At 16.9% G+C, this 20,926-nt stretch overlaps 1 protein-coding gene across 11 annotated transcripts in view; it reads left to right on the top strand.

Annotated features, from left to right (window-relative positions):
* Positions 1-19,405, top strand: part of LOC129618494 (sodium/potassium-transporting ATPase subunit alpha) — a 69,862-nt gene extending 50,457 nt beyond the window's left edge. For 8 of the 11 annotated variants that reach the window (XM_055533285.1, XM_055533289.1, XM_055533286.1 and 5 more), the window contains 4 exons: positions 781-875; positions 14,056-14,230; positions 14,324-14,556; positions 15,135-19,405. In XM_055533285.1, the coding sequence (XP_055389260.1) occupies positions 781-875; positions 14,056-14,230; positions 14,324-14,556; positions 15,135-15,255 (624 nt within the window). In that variant the 3' untranslated portion in view covers positions 15,256-19,405. Of the gene's footprint in view, positions 1-780; positions 876-7,451; positions 7,547-14,055; positions 14,231-14,323; positions 14,557-15,134 lie in introns of all 11 variants that reach the window. The other 3 variants (XM_055533283.1, XM_055533282.1, XM_055533284.1) reach the window with 2 other exon arrangements.
* Positions 19,406-20,926: the final 1,521 nt, after the last annotated feature.

The following is a 20,926-nucleotide window of genomic DNA, read 5'->3' on the forward strand; positions in this document are numbered from 1 at the left end:
TTTATTTTATCTTTTCTTTTTTTGTTCCATTTTAAAAATTTTTATTTTCAAGTTAAAAACACAATTTAAACGCGTTTCGTTTAAAAAAAATATTTACATGAATCAAATAATATTGAATCTACGACATTATTATTTTGATTTTAAAATTATAATCAAAGTGTATTTTTTCGTTTGTATAAAATAAATGAACACATTTTAATATACTTGAGTGTTTAGTTAAATTTTATTTAAGCACATAAAATATAAATAATATTATGTGTTTTGTTTTCTTTTTTTTTTATAATCGAAAATAATATTTTACTCACGTTGTACAAAAATAAATGTATATATATTTATTTTATTATATTATATATATATATATATATATTATTTTATATATTTATGTTTACGATATATGAAAATATTGAATATTTATTACAAATAATTTATAACGAATAACAAAGTAAATCTGTTAGGATATAGAAATAATTAAGAAAACAAAAAACGACCAATTTATTTTCCAATTGCCTTAACTTTGAGGGTGCAAATAAATTAAGTTTTTAGGAGAATCTGTTTAATATTCTAAATTGTAAATTTTTTTTTGTTAATATTAAATTTATATATATATATATATTTATTTTCTTAATTGGAGGAATAATATAAATATAGAAAATTGTTTTTTTTTCTTCGGTTAAGTCACATTTTTTTTTGTGTTATTGTTTTTTTTTTTTTTTTTGTATCTTTATTTTGTTTTTAAATTCTTTGTTGTATTATATGTATATTGTATTATACATAAAATAGGTACCCGCTATCTCGTTAGCCTATGAAGAAGCCGAATCAGACATTATGAAACGTCAACCAAGGAATCCTTTTTGTGATAAACTCGTCAACGAAAGGTAAAGTTTAAAAAACCGCCATCAATTCAAAAACTCTGATAATAAAAAGTATATTCAAAATATTTAAAAAAAAAAAAAAAATAAGCAGATATAAAACAAAATTAAAAAATATATAAGAAAAGTGATTTTTTTTTTTTTATTTTTAACTTCTTTGGGAAATTTCTATGATCGACAAATTATGTTTTTTTTTTTTTATTTCCTTTTTAATTTGTTTTTGTATTTGTTTTATTTTGTTTTTCTCTATTTCAATTAAGCTACCTATATATTTTGAGATTTTTTATATTTCTCTATTTCAATGTTGTATACAAGGTGAAATTGATTATTAATTATAATTTTTTTTTACTTTTCATTATCAAAGTAAAAAAAAAAATTACGAGAAATTAAGAATAAAATTTTAGTGCTTCAAAGAGAATGCAATATTTTTGTAGAATTTTAAAATTCTTGTAAATTTTTTATTTAATTTTTATTAGTTATGTTTTTCTTAATTAACATTTCTTTTAATTATATTATTAAATCTTTCTGAATGCAATCAAATAATTAATTTTCTATATATATTTTTAATAGTAATAAAAAAATATATAATAAAAGCATATTAAAATCGTTTTTAAGCTAGAAGATGCACTTCTATTGCCAGATATCAAATGCAAAATATTATTTATTTGTTTATTTATTTATTTTTCTTTTGCATATTTTAATTAAAGAAAAAATTCCTTAAAAATTATAATTATTATATTAGTAACAGAAATAAGATTATGAATATTCGATTAATAATATTTGTTTTAAAATTAAAAACAAAATAGCAGCATTATGGTTAAAGCAATCTTATTTTTGAATTTTGTTTTTGGATTGAATGAAACCCAATTAAATAAATATTAAATTTTTTTTTATATTTTTGATTCATGTAATAATTTCAAAAAAAAAATATATATAAATTACTTTCTTTACAATTTTTTTTTTTCAAAGAATTATTAAGCGATCATAATTTTCTGCATTTCTAGTTATACAAAATTGTAAAAAAGAATATTTACAATTCGCTTAAAAATTTCCAATGCGCTTCATTTTGAAGACTTAAAATGGAATCGATTATGTACAAAATATTATTTAAAATATGTAATATTGTACATTTAATTGAAAATCTTTGTTTTTGTTTTTCTCTTATTATACGATTTATTCGAAATATTAAAATAAAATGCATGAAAATTTGCAGTTTATATTATATCGAATGCATGATAGAATATACTTAACATACTCAAGTATATTTTATTTATTTATTTTTTTTTTAAAGTGATTTCATATAATACCATTTCGGTATTTTATATAATCTTTGATAATGATTATGTTTTCTGAAATTTAAAAATTATTTAATTAATAAAATATTAAAAGAACTTATTCTATGTTACATTTTAAAATTCACCTTGTATACCTTACTAAAAATCAACGATCGATTTATTTTAAGAAAAAGCAAAGTACTATTTATAAGCATTTAAAACATATAAAATATAATAAAATTTTTTTTTTATATATAAAAATATTTAAAATACACATTTCTTGCTCCCTTTTATTATATTTACATATATAAAATATATAATATATATACATATTTTTTTTTTCGTTCCTTTTAATAAATCTTTTTTATATTTTAATACATTTTCTTTTCAATAAATAAATATACATATATTATTTATTAAATATATATATTTATATTTATTTTTTTTTTCTAATACAAATTCAATATTTACAATTTTAGAGAGTACAATTTTTAATTATTATTTTTTATTATATATAAATATTTTTCCTTGTACTTTGCCCGATAAATTCAATTATTATATACATAATATATTTTTTAAATTATTATTCAATTTATACTTTCTTTTTTTTCCAATTTTTTTCATAATTTTTGTTCTTATGTACTTAAAAAAAAAAAAAAAAGTGTGTGAAACTTTTAATTCTTTAAAGTTTTTTATTAATAATTTTTTTTTTTTTTTGATATTTATTATACAAGTATACATAAAATTATTAATTTGTTTTTTTTTTTGGTATTTTATACCTAATATATTTATATATTTTCATTTAAGTATTTCCGCTGATGCCTTTTTTCTTATAATACAAGAAATAATATAAAAACTTTTTCCTTATAATATATTCAGTATTATGCATCTTTGCCTTGTATTCAAAACTTTTCGTACAAAATGTTATATAAATACGACAAAATAAATATATATATACATATATAGTTATTTTTTTTTTATAATTATTGTTTTCCTTTTTGTTTTTTTTTCTTATTATTTATTTTTAATTTAAATATTTTTTTGTTTTATTCTTAATTAATTAAAAACTGTTATCTACCATTATTTGTCCTGCTATATCTGAATTATCTGGTGTTATATTGGACGCGTGTTGTAAACTGTGGTATAATATAATTTAATCTAATATTTTTAATTATAATCTATATAGAAAAAAAAAAAATAGTATTCTATCAAAAAAAGGATTCGGTTGAAAATATGCATATAGATATTTGATAAAAGAAAAAAAAAAATATTAAAATAAATAATTTAAATTTATATATTTGAATCGTTGTGTTTTAATTATAATTATATATACTCATGTTATAATATACTCTTAACTTCTTTATATATTACATAAATATATCTATATATATACTTTATAAATACGTTATAATATGTAATGAATATACAGATATATATTTATATATTTATATATATACGTTGTCATATAATGTACTCGTATCCTATATGGAATGAAAGGTTTTTTTTTTTTTTTGACGTATTTACTATAATATAAAATTTATTTTTTCCTATTTTTTTTTTTTTTTAAATAAATAAGTAAACATAATAGCTTTTTTACATATTTATTTGCTTTTGTTTTATTGTTTAATTTTTCATTATAATTTTATTTATTAAAATTACATACAAATTTTGTTTTTATTTTTAGATTAAAAGAAGTAAAAATTTTTGAACTGTTTAAAAAAAGAAAAATAAGAAATCACAAAATTACTGAAAATGGATGATTTTTATAATTTCTGTTAAAGAAAAATGGAATAGAATAACAAAAAATGACTTCTTTATCCAATTTAGAAGTTTATTTCTAAAATTTTGTACTGCCAATATTTTTACTGAATGAATAACGCAAAAGAATTTTAATTAGTAAAATAAAAATTGTTTTTCTTTTATTATAAAAATCTAAAATTATTTAATGAAATACATGTGAATTATTAAAAATTTTTTAAATTGAAAAACAAAATCTCACTAATATTGTTAGTAACAAGAATTTTTTTAATATCTTGAATTAACTCGATCTTTCAGAATTTCCATTTAATATGAAAAAATAAATAATTACAGAAAAATATTAAAAATGTAAATTTAATATTTATAAAGTTCAATCATTTTTAAAATTATTTTGTTTTACTTAAATTTTACAGTTCAAAAATTTTTATTTAATTTTACTTTATTTTCATGATTGCTATGGTAAAAGGATAGTAATTCTTAGTTTATATAAGTATTATTTGCTAATTTTAAAAATCGTGTGATAAAAAAATAAGATGCGTTTTGTTTTTCTAAATTAATTTAAAAAAAAAATTTTACGTATAATATTTTTTTATTTATTAGTTTTTTTTTTCAAATTATTTTCAACATATTGGAATAATAAATAAGTTATTTTCTAATATATACCCTTAATATATTAAGTAATTGCATTGAATTGATTTCCAAAAAAAAAATATTTAAATACAAAATAATTTATTTTTGTTGTTTTGCTTTACCTTAAGTTTTTAATTTTCCTTAAAATACATATAATTAGTAGCTAAAATACTTTATACAATTTATGCTCTAGCAAATATTTCGTTTAACTCAATAATAATATTCTTTTTTATATATAAAAATTTTTTAACTTGATTTTTAACACGTTTTTTTTTTTAATACAATTATTATAATTATACTTATTATAATTTATACATACTTAGTTTTTTTTATATATTTTCTTTATAATAATGTATAAGAAAAGTTTTTTTTTTGTTAAAAAAAGAAAATAGATCAAAAAATATTTGCATAAGGTAAGTCGAGAAATTTAAGTTTTTTTGAAAATCATTTCAAAAGTAAACTATAAATTTTATTTTGAAAAAAGGAAAAATCGTTTAAAAATCAAATATGTATTTTATAAAATATAAACAAATTTACAAATGATTAATATCAAAGAAAAATTATGAATTAATTATAAAAAGATAGGGACAATTAATTTCTAATTATTTAATTTTTTCTTTTTTGGAATAAAAGTGAAAATGTAGTGAATATATTATTGTATTATCTTATAATTTTCTTATATCTTATATAATTAAATTAATAAAATGAATACAATTTACTTACATGCATATATAATATCAATATTTTACTAAATATTTAAAAAAATTTATATTTTTTTTTAGTTATTTAATATTTCTATAAGTTCACGTACAAAAATTTTATATTTAGTATAAATTGTAGATTTTTATTTATCATATGAATTTGTTTTTGTTTTTTAAACTATTATCTAATTTACAATGGAACGATTTATTATTGATATTCTATATCTGCTAGTGACTGAGATTGCAAAAACTTTCCTTTTTTTTATATATATATATATAAATCTTATATACTTATATAGAAATAACATTGATTTATCGTTTTAATATATCAAATGGGCATTTTTACAATTTATTCTTATTGCGATAATGAAAAAATAAAAAAAAAAAAATAATAAAAAATAAAATATACTACTTAAAATAATAAGATTATATAATATTCTATTTTGCTCATTTCCTTACTTCCATACCCTGCAACCCCACATCTTTTGTAATTGTAGAAAATTTATAGATATATATTTCAAAACGTCATAATATACGTATAACATATTATTATAATCAACATATAAAAATTTAATCTAAGGTCTCATTTACCATCACATATTTTCTTTAAATTTTAATTTTTAATTTTTTTTTTTCCATCAAATTATTTTTTTTCTTTATCTTCTTTAGAATTTATTTTTAAATATATTTTCACTTACTAGATAAATAAATAATTTTTTTCTATTTTCAAATTTTCTATGTTTTATTACTTTAAATATTATTTAGTTGAAAATTAAATAAAAAGTATATACTACATAAAATCTCTTTTTTATAAAATTTTTCTATAATAGTATAGTATGAACAAATATACTTTACATTTTGTTTGAAATAATATTAGCATTTTATTATAAAAATAAAAACTTATGTAATTTATTAATGTAATTTATATAAAATATTTATAGCACATACATAAATGTATATTTAAAAAAAAAAAAAAGAAACTAAAATATTATTATTGCTAAGAATTAAAAAACTATCAATAATTATTTTTCCTATTTGAAAAAACAAACGTATTGATAAATATATATAAACGTATAAATAAGTTGTGATATACACGAATAATATATGCGATATTATTGATTTAAGAAGACTGAGAGGATGTCAATGATGTTTAAAGCACATAATTAATTAATTTTTTTTTAAGTTGCAATATCTTTTGGAGTAATAGTTAACGGACCATGTTATTTTAATAGTCGAAAAGCAAGAAACAAAAATATCAATTTAAAATAACATACATAATTAAAATACAAAATAACTTTATTCACTTTAAATAAATAAATTTTTATTTTTTCTACATTGAATTTTCTATTTCTTAATTGAATGTTCTTTTCTATAAATATAATTACTTTACTAAAATTACCTCCCATGTTTATATTTTGCTCTAATTCTTAATTAAAATTTATACTCTTACCCTTTTTCGTAGAATACAATTAAAAAAATCTAAAAATAAAAGAAAATATTGAAATAGTTGTCATACAAATTATAAAAAAAGGTTCAAATAGAAATTATATTTAGATCATTTTACTTGGTGAGGTTGACAAAAGTATTTTGGCATTCACAGAAATTAATAATCAAGTTTTTTTTTTATTTTATTTAAGAGATAAATTTAATTGTCATTTCAAAAGAAACTTCAGATCAAATTTGCGAATTTGGTCTTAACTTTGAGGATACTTTATGAATCGAACAATCTTGTTTGTTAAATTAGTTCCAATTAGATTATTTTCTTAGTTTTACATAATTCATTTTTATGGCTTTCAACATTTTGTATTGCAACATACAAAATTTACGGTACGGGTTGTATTTTATACTTGGACTTGAATTCGTCAAAACTTTTTTTCAATTCTGCCTGCAAATATTAAATATCTACCCTTTTTTTTCTTTTACTTGTAATTCCTTTTCTTTTTCATAAATTCGAAATTGTATTCGAATTAACTAAATATACTATAATTAATTTAAATCTTAAAAAAATAAAAAAAAAAAATATAATAATTTCAGTGAAAGTTTGAATACTTTTGGCTATACTAGCGTATTTAAAGTTATTATTAGTATTTATAAATATTTAATATTTTATTTCATTAAAAACAAAAAATTATTTAAATTTCTTTTCTCTTATTCTGTATACATCTATCTATAAAATATATTACAATATATAATAATTTTAAAAATATTAATTATACAAGGTACCAGCCATATCATTAGCTTATGAAGCTCCAGAAAGTGATATTATGAAACGTCAACCTAGAGATCCTTATCGCGACAATTTGGTGAATCGCAGGTTAGGAATTAGCTAAAAAACCGAAATAAACATTTTTTTGTTTATTAAACATTAAAAAAAAAAAATGAAATCAATTTACATAATTGTTCGTCTGTTAATTTTTTTTTTTTAAATATTTGGAAAAATAATTTTTTTTATACACACAATGTCAAAAAAAAAGTTAATTTTTTTTTCTTTCTTAATTCGCGGTAAATGTTTATAGTAGTTGTGTGTGTCCTGTTACATTCTTTTTTTTATTATTTTACAGTTTTGTTCAACTCAAACATTTTAGTGGTAGATTTCAATAATTTCAAGATTTATTACTATTCAATTTTAATATTATATACTCAATATTTTAAAAATTAGTTTCACAATAATTTATAATTGTAATATATCTAATTTAATTTAATTGATTTGTTTTTATTATTATTATATATTTAATTTAAAATTGAATAATTAAAAATGAAAGCTTTATAAATAGTTAATGGTTGAATAATAATATCAAAATTGAAATTATTGAATTTATGTTTTTATATACATATATATATATTAATAAATAAACATATATATATATAAATGCAATATTAATTAATTGTTTTAAAATAAATATTACAGGTTTAGAATATGTTGCAATCACACTATTCCCAAGAAGTTCATATATAAAACTTTTATGTATTTGCTTAGAAAATAAATTCCAGAAAATTTTTCAATAAAAAAAAACCAAAATTTTTAAATAATTTAATATTTAAATTATTTAGAAAGTATCTCAAATATCTCACTTGTAAAAGAATCTATTATTGGACTATTTATATTAAAATTTTTGAAAAGAAGTTGATTGCGAATAATCAAAAATTCCATGTTTATATCGATTAAATATTATTTAAATAATATAATTTCAATTGATTTAATTAGGAATTTAGAAATTTGAAAATTTTCATTTTTACCGATACATTCGATTTACAGTATGTATTTCGTATACATTTTAGAATCTCGTGTACATATTTTACTAGAGAATATTTACATAAAAAATGCAACATATTCCAAATGTATATTTTTTTTTTTAATAAATGTGTTAAGTTTTTTTTTTTAATTGAAAATGACTTGTGCTATTCCACGCATATTAAAAACAAATCAAATTTAAATTTAAAAAAAAAAAATTAAAATTTTGAAATAAGAAAATATTATATTAGTATTTTTTAATTGAAAACAATAAAAACTAACATGCGGGAACGGCTTATATAGTATATTATATAAAAAATAATAATAATTAAAGTTAATTTGTTATAATATAATATATAGAATTATAGAAATTATAGTTGTAGAGTTTTAATTATTTTATAGTAATTATAAATAGAAAAGAAGAAAAAAAATGTATATTAGAGGCGAACGCTTTTTTTTAAATAATTTATAACAGTTAAATATTAAATTAGAATTTAGTTGAAAATATAAAAAGAAAAGAGATAAAATTACAAAACATGCTTATAAAATTTCTAAAATAAATTAAATTTTTTTTTTTTTTTTAATTTGAACAATATTGAAATATGAATTGATTATTTATTTTTAGATATAAAATGTTCCGTTCCGTTCCGTTACTTGAAGTCATTTTCAGGTCACACTATTTTAAAAACTGAATTATTAAACAAAGTTTTCGTGAACTGTGTAAAAAATTAGGAAATCGAATAAAATATAAAATTTTGGAAAAACAAAAAAAAAAAAACGAAAATTAAGTAACTAAATCCCAGTTCACTTAAATTCCGCTAAAGTAATGTTTTTTTTTCACGTTTATTAATTTCTATTTTTAGATTATAAAATAAAAATAGAAAAGCGTAATTTTTGTTATAGATATTTTAAATATTTTTAAAAACAAATTAAATATAAAGTGTTTTGTTTTTTTTTGAATTAATTTTTGTTGAAATTTTTAAAAGTTAGTTTTAAAAGAAAAGTTAAGAAATTTTATAAATTAAAAAAATATTTTTTTTTGTTTTTTTTTTTTTTTGCTTTTATTTTTGGTCTTTTATTTTATTATTAAAAGATTTTTTTTTGTAATTAAATATAAAACAATCGTTTTTGTTTCTTATAATCTACATATTCAATATTTTTTAATTGTTTCAAATTTTTATTTCATTGTAAATTAAACAATACAAAATATTATTTTTTTAAACATTTTAAATTTTAATTTTCTTGATATTACGGAAATTAAATGAGCAAATAAAAAAAAACAACAGTAAATGTTATTAAATGTTTCGTAATAAATTTGTTTTTGTACGAGTATTTATGAGTTAATCACAATTTTTTTTATTTATTTTTAATATAATTTTATTTATTTTGAATATAAAGTCACGTTCAAAATTATTAGTGAACAAATTTAAAATATAAGAATAGCTATTTAATAAAAGATTATAAAAATATTTTTTTTATTTTTATTAAATTTTTAATTAAAATAAGAATACATTGAAAACTAACATTAACATACTTGAATAAATGATGAATTTTTATAATTTTCATGTGGCTATACAATTATATATATATATTTTTTTGAATTTATTTTCCTAAAAACACTTCTAAACTAATTGTAACGTTGACTAAAATTCAATTTAATTGAATATGGTTTAGATCCATATTTTCTTTTGCTATTTAATTGAGACCGTAAATTAAAAAAAAAAAAAAACAAACATTTTAATTTTTATTTAAAAAGAAAACAAATTTTTTTTTTTTAATTTTAATAAATTAATTTTTTTTTCAAATAAAATAAAATATAAAAATAAATTAGTTTTTTAAGGTATTCAGTATTAAATACAGTCTAATAAAAATTTTAAACTGCTAGCAGAATTCAGAAAATATCCAATTAAGAAAACATTATTAAGATTTCTTATTAATAATAATTATTTTAAATAAAAGGAAATTAATAATTGAATTTAATGGTTGAAATGAACAAAAAAAAAAAAACAAAAATACAAAATTAAAGAAATTGGCATTTATTATTTGATCTATATACATACAATTTTTTTAATTATTAAAAAGAAGATAAATTTAAGAGATTCTTTTTACTACATTAAATATATTATATATTCTTTTTATCTATTTTAAAAAACTGTATATTATTTATTAAAAATCTAGTTATTTTAAAACAAAATTTTATTTGGTTTTTAATAAAAAAAAAATGCAAGTTGTTTATATTTTTTACTATTAAATCTTCTGCTAGTTTTAATTATTTATATAGATAAAATTAAATTATTTTTTTTTAATTTGAATTTTTAAACTAAAGTTATTATTTAAGAAAATTTTTCTTTAAATATAAAGATAGAATTTTGAATAAACCATGAAATATTTAAAAACACTAGCATTTAGAATATCTAATTTATTCAATTTACAACAAAGACACAACATATTATACACTTTACACATTAAAAATTAATATTTAAATATACAAATATTAGAAAAAAAAAACATAATTTTGAATGAATATTTTATTATTTTGAAATTGATTAAATATGTACGAGTAGGACTAATTTTCCTTTTATAATATTTTATAATTTTATTATTACACTACATTAAAAGATTTGTTTTTTTTTTTTAAGTAAATAAAGAAATAAATTAATAAGTGAAAATAGAAAAACATACAAGTAATATTAAAGTAGTTTTTATATTAGATGCGTTTATTTTGTAAAAATGTTTTGTACTTGACCAAAAATTTTCTTTTTAAATAAAAAAGAATTTTTTATTTTGTAGTAAAAATGCAATAAAATAAAATGAATTACAAACTATACAAATATTTTCAAAATTAACGAGTTTAAAATTTTAAATGAATTACCAAACTAGCAATAAAAACATTAATAAATAAAATGAAATGCTATAATACAATTTTTGTTAAGCGCGTTTTTATTATATCAAAAATAAATATCATTAATATTTGCTAATAACTTCCCATAATAAGAGGGAATAATTATTGTGATTTATTTTATTATATTGCATTAATTTGAAATATTTAACTACTTTCTACTAGTTTTGTTTTCTTGTAATTTTTTTATTTTATTATAGAGTCCAGTTTCTTCTTTCTTTTACATTTTTATTTTAATTTTAATTTTTATTAAATAACTTTATTATTATATTATATTTGTTAGTTTAAAATCAATTGATTTTAATAGTCTGATTTTAATTGTTGAATACTTTGTGTTCATATAAATTTTTTTAAATAAATTGAATTTAATTTTTTTATATTTAATTAAATTCTTATTTAGGTTTCAAAATTATTTTTTTACCATGCATTATGTATAGCATTTGTATATACATTATGTATATACAAAGAAATGATTTAAATATTTGTTTTTTTTTTTTTTTTTTTTTAAATAGAAAATTTTTAATTTCATATACCGAAAATATTTAATAAAAAGAGCTCTTATTATCTGAAATAGGAATAAAATTAGAAATTTCATATTATTTAAAATTAAAACACACAAATAATTTTACATAAATTTTTTACATTAATACATTACATTACAGTTCGACATTCTTAAGTTACATTTTTTTTTTAACATTAAATGAAATATAAATTTTTTAGAGACACGAAGATATGATTATTTTATAGTTTCTGTAATTAAAAAGGTATGATATACATATTAAAAACAAAATACATTTTCCGTATCGTATTTATATTTGAAAAGCAAATTTCAAATATAAATTTTAATTTAAAACTTTATTGAAGCAATTTAGATAACTTGATATTTTATTCACAATATTTAATCCAAGAAATTAAATTGGTTCAAAAATCAAAATTTTTTTTTTCTAATTTTTTTTTTTTTTTTTAATTATTAGTTCTTTAATATTTAATTCTCTATAATTTTAATTTATATAAGTATAATATTTTGTTTTTTTTTTTTATATTTAAGTTGTTTCCCTATTTTATATATGAAAATATATAATATAAATATATATGTAAATATGTGTACATTTTATGTATTATTTAGTTTCTTAGTTTGTTTGTAATTGGTTATTGAAATTGAAATGAAACGTAAGTACAAAATTATAAAAAATTTAGGGCTTCGATTTAAAAAAATATAATTTTTTCTTTCATTTTATGTGTATGTCAATTATTCAAGGCTTATAAATATTATTATATATATATAAATGCACTTATAAATTAGTATTTTATATAATTTATGTTTTTTTTTTTTTAATATGTTTATTAGTTTCCTGTAAATTTTTGTAAATATATTATATTTTAATTGTATATATGTACATATATTAAAATGTAAATATATTATGTATAAATTATGGCTATGCTTTTCTCTATGTAATTTTTCAATAAAATGAAAGTGCTTTAAAAAAAAATTATTTTTTACATATAATAATAAATATTATAACACACTGTATATATTTATGTACATATAATTTTAATGTAATAAAAATAAAAATATGCAAAAAAAAACTGGTGCAAAATCAAGTGATTAAATTGGTGCAAGATAATGTCACATAAATGCTTTAAGCTTTGAACGCTACGAACTAATATTACAATATTATTGTTGAAATATTCTAACTAACATAATAATGTAAATTTTTGAATGTTTTGCTATATGTGTTAAATGTATATATTATATAAATTATTGCTATTGCAATTCATTTAACTTACCATTGTATTAATTAACTAAAAAAAAAAAAAAAAATCAAACAATAAAAGAAAAACACAAAATTTAACAAGTGCTTTGCTTATACTGTATAAAAAAAAATCACAAAAAATTCGAAAAAAAAAAGATAATTTATTAAAATTCCATATTTTTTTTTTTTTTAAAAACCTTCGCATCACTCAATCTTATAAATATCTTATTTGTTTTTTTTTTTCTCTTTCTAATTAAAAAATAATCCTTAATTTTCTTTTATATTTGTTTTTTTTTTATTTAATTTTTTTTTAAATGTAAAATAACATTATAACCCAATAATAATGATCCTTTTTATACTAACCTTTATAAATTTTATGTTTTTATTAAAAAAAAAAATATTTCGAATATGTTTTTGATATTAATTGAATTAAATTAAATTAAATTTTTGACAAAACTTTTTCAAGGAACCCTCCTGTTATTAAAATTTGAACTTGATTTTAATTTGAGTTGTTCTTTGTTAATAATTTTCATTTGAAAGTAAAAATTTTCATATTAAATAGAAATAATAAATTTTAATTTAATATGTTCATACAAGTAATTCTTGTAAATAAATTAATTGCAATAAAGTAATCGAGTTTTAAAAATATGACAACTGTCGCCATTTTAATATTTTAAAAAAATTTCTATTTATGTACATATATAAATTTTTTTTTTTTTGGTAAAACATATTCGAAATAAAAAAAAAATGATTTTTAATTATTATTGAATAAATAAAATAATGAATAAATTTTGTTTTCATATTTTTATTAATAATTTTTCTTTTCTTTTTTTTTTTTCATTATTATTATTTTATCTTTTCATCTCTTGCAATTTGCTTTATTCAAAAAAAAACAAAAAAAATTTAAAATGAATTTGAAATTGAAAACAACAAAACAGATTGATATCAATGGCCTATGGTCAAATTGGTATGATTCAAGCAGCTGCTGGATTCTTTGTATACTTTGTTATTATGGCTGAAAATGGATTTTTACCAACAAAATTATTTGGTATTAGAAAGCAATGGGATTCAAAAGCTGTTAATGATTTAACTGATTCTTATGGTCAAGAATGGGTAATTACTAATATTGGGATATTTTTGAAATTGAAATAAATATTGTTTTTTCTTTATATATATTTTATTATTAATTTTAATTATTAATTTTAGACATACCGTGACAGAAAAACACTTGAATATACTTGCCATACTGCTTTCTTTGTGTCAATTGTCGTTGTACAATGGGCTGATTTGATCATTTGTAAAACACGTCGTAATTCAATCTTCCATCAAGGTATGAGGAATTGGGCACTTAATTTTGGCTTAGTATTTGAAACATGTTTAGCAGCATTCCTATCATATTGTCCAGGAATGGACAAGGGTCTTCGTATGTACCCTCTCAAGTGAGTATATAGATAAAAAAAAAAAAACTTCATTATTTGTGATATGTTGGAATTTTTTTGTTAAGGAATATCCAAACTTTCTTATGTTGACTTTTGCATTTAATTTCAACAATCATTTAACTTTCTTATTATTATTTTTGAAAAATAATTTTCTTTTTAAACAAATTCCTAAAAGCTTCTATATTTTTTTCTTTTTCTAAAGCTTAATTAGTGATATAAAATCATTATTTACAATATCGGTTTAATAAAAGTAACTACACTCAAAGAACGGACTTATCTTTTCATATATTAACGCTAAATCAATCAGGATTTGATTTGATTTTGTAATTTTTCCTCTAACTGAGATATTTGAAAAGCTTTAAAAAATAATGATTTCAAAAAATAATCAAACATTCTTTTGTATATAATAGTGTGCAAAAAGAACGAAAGAAAGTTCTGTATTTAGTTATTATTTGTTTAGTTCCAATTCAAGTCGGCTCCGAACATATAAAAAAAAAACATAAATATATTTTTTTCCTTTTTTATATTTAATTTTTTGAAATAAGTAACTAATTTGATTTTTTTTTTATTATTTATAGATTCGTATGGTGGTTACCGGCACTTCCATTCATGTTATCCATCTTCATTTATGATGAAACTCGTCGTTTCTATCTTCGTCGGAACCCAGGCGGATGGCTGGAACAAGAAACATATTATTAATTTAATAAAAAAATCAACAACAACAAAATACACATTTTTATTATTATTTAATAAAAACAAAAAAAAAATTAAAAATAAGAAACAAAAATTTAAGAAAATTAAAAATAATATAAAAAAAAGCAAAAACCAACAAAAAGGAGAAAACTTAAAAATAAAAAAATTTAATATAATATATAAAGAAAAATAAAAAAATACAAAAAAAAAATAGTAACAAGTGTGAACATGCAAGCTTAAAGAGTGCAAAAAAAAAAGAAGTTTTAAATATAAGAATTAACAATAATTAATTAAATAAAACAAAAAAATTAAGATATGAACTCTTCATTAAATACAAATTTAAATAATAAAATAATTAAATAAAATAAAAAAAAAATAAAAATAATTTAATTAAAACCCAGAAAAGAAGACAGACAGTAAAATAAAAAAAAATTAATTAATTAATTAAAAATTTAAAAACACTCATCTCAAAAGCAGAATTAAAAATAAAATTTTTAACAGCAACAACAACTAAAATTAATGAAAAAAAAAAAACAAAAAAAAAAACATTTCCTTCTTTCGTTAGATATTTTTATAGATGAAATTAAATTAAATTAAACAAATACAATATAATTATTTTTGTTTCCTCTTTTAGTTTGTAAAAAAAGAAAAAAAAAACATGAAAAAATTTAAAAAGTAATTAAAAAAAAAATATTAAAAAAAAATTGTTTTTATGTTTTCGAAATAAATTTAAATTAAAAGAAAATTTAATGAATATTAAGAGAAAAAAAAAAATAAAATAAAATCAATATAAATTTAATAAACAAAAAATTAGAAGAGAAGAGATAAAAAAATTATAACTGTGCTTTTGTACACCGTTCTTTGTCGTTTTGTTTTAAATTTCTCTTGTTTCTCTTTTAAATTTTCCTTCTACTTTCTTCAATTGTATAAGATTTTTATTTAGATTCTTACGATTTCTCCTTGTTTTTTAATTTTATTTAATGAAAAAAAAAGAACAAATATAATATACAAATTGAAAGAAATTAAAAAAAAACAATATTATGTTTTATATATACAAAATGTATATATATAATTTTTTTTATAAAATTTAATTTGTAAAATTATCTTCTCTTTGTGTTTATCCATTTTTTTTTTTTAACAAAAGCTGATAAATTTAATCTTTAATATTTTAAACGAAAACATTTTTTTTTTTTAATAAATTTATTATTAATTATAATGTTATTATTACAAAAAAATTTTATTATATACAATTTTTTTTTCTTTCGCCCTCCGCTGTATATGTATTGTAGAATTTAAAATTTAAAAATAAAAAGTAAGATTATAAAAAGAAAAAAAAAAAAAAAACGAAAAAATAAAAAAAAAAAGAAAAAAAATTTTTATTTATTTTTCTGTTTTTATATTTTGCCATTTTTAAATTGCATTTTTATCATAAATTTTGGATTCTTTTAAGTTTTCATTAATTTTTACATCCGTTATATTTTAGCGTTAAGAATTATAATTCTGTGCTTGTTATGAAGGCGGTAAAACGAGACCATAAGGCGAGAAGTTGAAAATCATTTCGAAAAAAAAAAAAAGCAAAAAAGTTCACATCCTACGATGGTCGGGTGGGTTTCCCTTACACGAAAGTTTATTAAAAATAATTGGATTATAAAATTAATAAACAAAAAATATTTTATTTTTAGGCAAATGATAACAATTTGCATATTAAAATTTCAACAAAAATAAAAAAAAATATTAAATATATATGAAAATATTATTTTTCAAATAATGCTAAAAATGTTTATTAAAGGAATTCATAAAATAAATAAATAAGTTTCGCAACATTAACTTTCTCATTAATCTAATTTTTAATATTCAGAACATTTACAAACAAAAAGAAAAATATATATATATATATAAAGAAATATATAAATTTCAAATTATAAAAAAATTAAAATATTAATTTAATGTTTTTTTTAAAACAAATAAAAAAAAAAAACATAAATTTCTTATTAAGTAAAATATTTTAAAAAAATATATTGACAAGAAAACCTTATAACTGCCTTTTCAGATAGAAAATTTTTATTTTAATAATAGTAAAAAAAAAGTGTTATAAATATTAACAGAATAAAGAAAATGTCGCAAAGCAAATATCTTGATATATCTAATGTCAATAAGCTGAATCAGCATAGTGACCAGGTATTGGATTATCGAAAAACAAATAAAATAAATAATTGATTTTTTTTGAAATTTTTCAATTTAAAAAGGTTTTCTAAACAATTTATACATTAGGATTATATTATGGAAATTTTTAAATAATCTAGTAATTATTTAAACAACCACTGTTCAATAGCGTAACTAAAAAAAAAACATATTATGTATATAATTAATTCTTGGCAACAGCAAAATATTTGCACAGAATTATTTAAAAAGATGCTTTTTTTCTATAAGTTTGATTATTGAAAGCAAAAAAAAGAAAAAAAAAATACAAAACGAAGAATATTTTTTTCTCGTATTTTTTCACTTACATAAAAAAATGATTCAAAAATTGTTGATTCAAAATTTTTTATTTCAATAAAATATAATAAAAAACATTATTTATATACATGTTTGTGTATATTTTTAATGATTTATTATTTCATTTAATTAAATTTTAATTTGCATTTTTAATTTACATTTTTCTTATTATGAATTTTTTTTTTTTTTTTATTTAATTTTATTATTAATTACCATTATACTTATTATAATTATTATTTGTTATTAATATTTTCATATTCATTATCATTATTACTGTTATAATTATTATAATTTAATTTTCAATTTATTACTATTCTTATCATTATTATTATTATTATTTTTAATGTTGTTATTATTCATTTTATTATTATTATTTTTAGTGAATTAAGAAATAATATATTTTTTTTATTAATGAAATAAAAAAAGGTAAAAAAAAAATAATGTTTTGGCTTATTAATAAATAATTAAATATAAAAAGAAAAATAAAGTTTTATATAGTTAAAAATTGATAAAAATAATACTGTAAGTATTTTTGTTGATTTAAATAAAGTAAAGAAAAAAAAAAAAAAGAAAACTAAAAAATAATAATTGAAATTTTAAGGAAAATTATATATAGACAATTTAAAAATTATTAAATGAAATGAATAAATAAACGATATTGTTTTATTTTAAGACATTATTAAGAAAAAAAAAAGTATGTGTTCTTCTGTAATAAAAAAAAAAACCAATAACAAAAAAAAATACTAAATTAAATTACAACAAAGAGATGAAAAAATATTTTTTATCTAAAACATAAATTCGAACATAAAAATATGGAGTTTTGAAAAAAAAACAAAAAACAAAACCAATTATAACCAAAATTTAAACTACACCGAAAATAATTAATCTGTAAATTTGTTTTTCCAAATTAGAAATTTATATAATATTGTAGATTAAAAAAAAAAATAAAAGGAAAACAAATACTTTTTTTAAAATTAAATTAAAACATAAACAAATAATATTGATTTCCCTGTATGTTGCTTCTTGAAAATTTTTGATTAAATTTTAAAATAAAAAAAAATTTGTATAAAATTATTCAAATTTTTTTTCTTTTTGTGATTTTTCATAAAATCTTTCAAATACTTGGTGTATGTCAGTGAGCAAAACAACATTTTATTTTTATTGTTACAGAGTATTGTTAAGTTTGCAATACAAAATAAAATTTTTCTTAATATTTCTAAAAAAAAAAAAATAATTTGTTTGAAAAGACACAAAAAAAAAAGGAAAAATTCTGTTATAGATTTATGAAATAAAACTCCATAATTTTGTGTTTCTTTTTTACTTTAGGTACACAACAAAACTATTTGTTTAAATTTAACAATTAAATTAAAAGAGAAAAAAGAAAATAATAAAAAAACAAGCAAGATAGAAAAACAATATTTTTTTTGTTTCAAATTACTGAATGTTAAATAATTAAATATAATTAATTAAATAATTAAAAAAAAAAGGAAAAAAAGAAAAATAAATACAAAAATTCAAAATGATTTTTCATTTTTGTGGAAATAATTTCTTAAAAAAATAAAAAAAAATTATAGAATGAAAGAAAAAAAAAAAACAAAACAATTTATTGTATGACAAAATTTTAAAAAGCTAAATAAAATCACTCATGCCAACTTCAAAACGTTTTTGTTTTCATTTACCTTTTAATTTTTTAGTTCCATTTTTTTTTTGTTGTGTGCTCTCCTCCCCAGATTAAAAAGCAACAGGACCTTAAGTATTCTATTTTCTAATTATCTTAATGTCAGTTAAAATTTTTTTTTTTTTTTGAAAATTTAGTATGAAAAAGTTTACGATTGTTTGTCAATAATTGTAAAATCTACATTTAAATACATAATTGAGTTCAATATATTACTTTTATAAATAAAAAAAAATTTAACTGTTAATTTAATTTAAAACAGAGTTTATGAGTTAATAAGACGGAGTCTATGGTTAAATACAAATCAGAGAAATGATAGAATTGATGACATAAAATGCAATTATCGGGAAGGGAACGAAATATATATATGTATGAGATATGAGTGAATTTCTAATATTTCTAAAATTTTGTCATGCAATATTACGTAATTATTTTATATTAAATATATTAGGCACTAATAAAAATTTAAAATTATGATTTCTAATTTAAAAAGGAAAGGTTTGCAAGAACAGTTGAAATTCGGGGAAAAAATATATATATAATAAATATTAAAAAAAATTGCATACATTCTTAAATAATTTCTTTGAGTAAAAATTAATTTACAGTTAAATTTTTACAATATTATTTTAAAATAAACTTTATAAAAGTAAAACTTGTTGTTCAATATTATTTCAATATTTTATGTATTTAAGAGGCTGTGTAATTGTTTATTGTATCGTATTTTTATCAGAATGTTAATATTTTTTTCTTATAATTTTAGGTAAAAATTAAAAAAGTAAAGATGATTCCAGCTTCAATGGTTTAACTGCCACAACTCAAATAATTTTTTTTTTCAAATATTTCAAAGAAAAATTTTTATTACTAGAATTATCAGAAATCACAATGTTTTTCTTTATATTTTAAAGAAATTTTAAATTTTTGTCAAAAATTTTGCCTATTTTATTTTGTTTCATAATATCAAAACTTATAAGACAATGTATTTTATTAAATAACTATGTATAATCAAATTTAAAAAATTACAATTGGCTCGTTTAAATAAAAAATTAAAACAACTTGAAGTCGTGTGTGGTAAATGTGTTATAATTTCATTAAAGCTATTCGATTAATATAATAAAACGCTATGTTATAAATGTGATATTCGAATACAACGAAAACGATTATAATTATTTATAAAACAAATTAAGGCTTTGAAACAAACAATTATTTTGTAAAGTAAAACTCATGATAAGATTAAAAAGAACTTTAATTAATTCTAAAAATTATACTTATATTCTATTGAACAAATTTCTTAATTTAATAATCTCAAGAATAATATTCGAATATCAATTTTATTCCTCTGAAAATTTTTTAATAAAATTTTAAAAAATCTAGTTTTATTGATTTGCTTCTAATTTTATAGCAATAAAATTATTGATATAAAAATTTATTAATTAATTTTTTTGCATAAAGAAATAAAAATATTTTTTCCTATGATAAGAGTTTTAGTAATTTTTGCATAATTAATAA

This window comes from Condylostylus longicornis, unplaced genomic scaffold, assembly GCF_029603195.1.
Source record: "Condylostylus longicornis isolate FDR11 unplaced genomic scaffold, ASM2960319v2 ptg000007l, whole genome shotgun sequence".
Lineage (NCBI taxonomy): Eukaryota > Metazoa > Arthropoda > Insecta > Diptera > Dolichopodidae > Condylostylus > Condylostylus longicornis.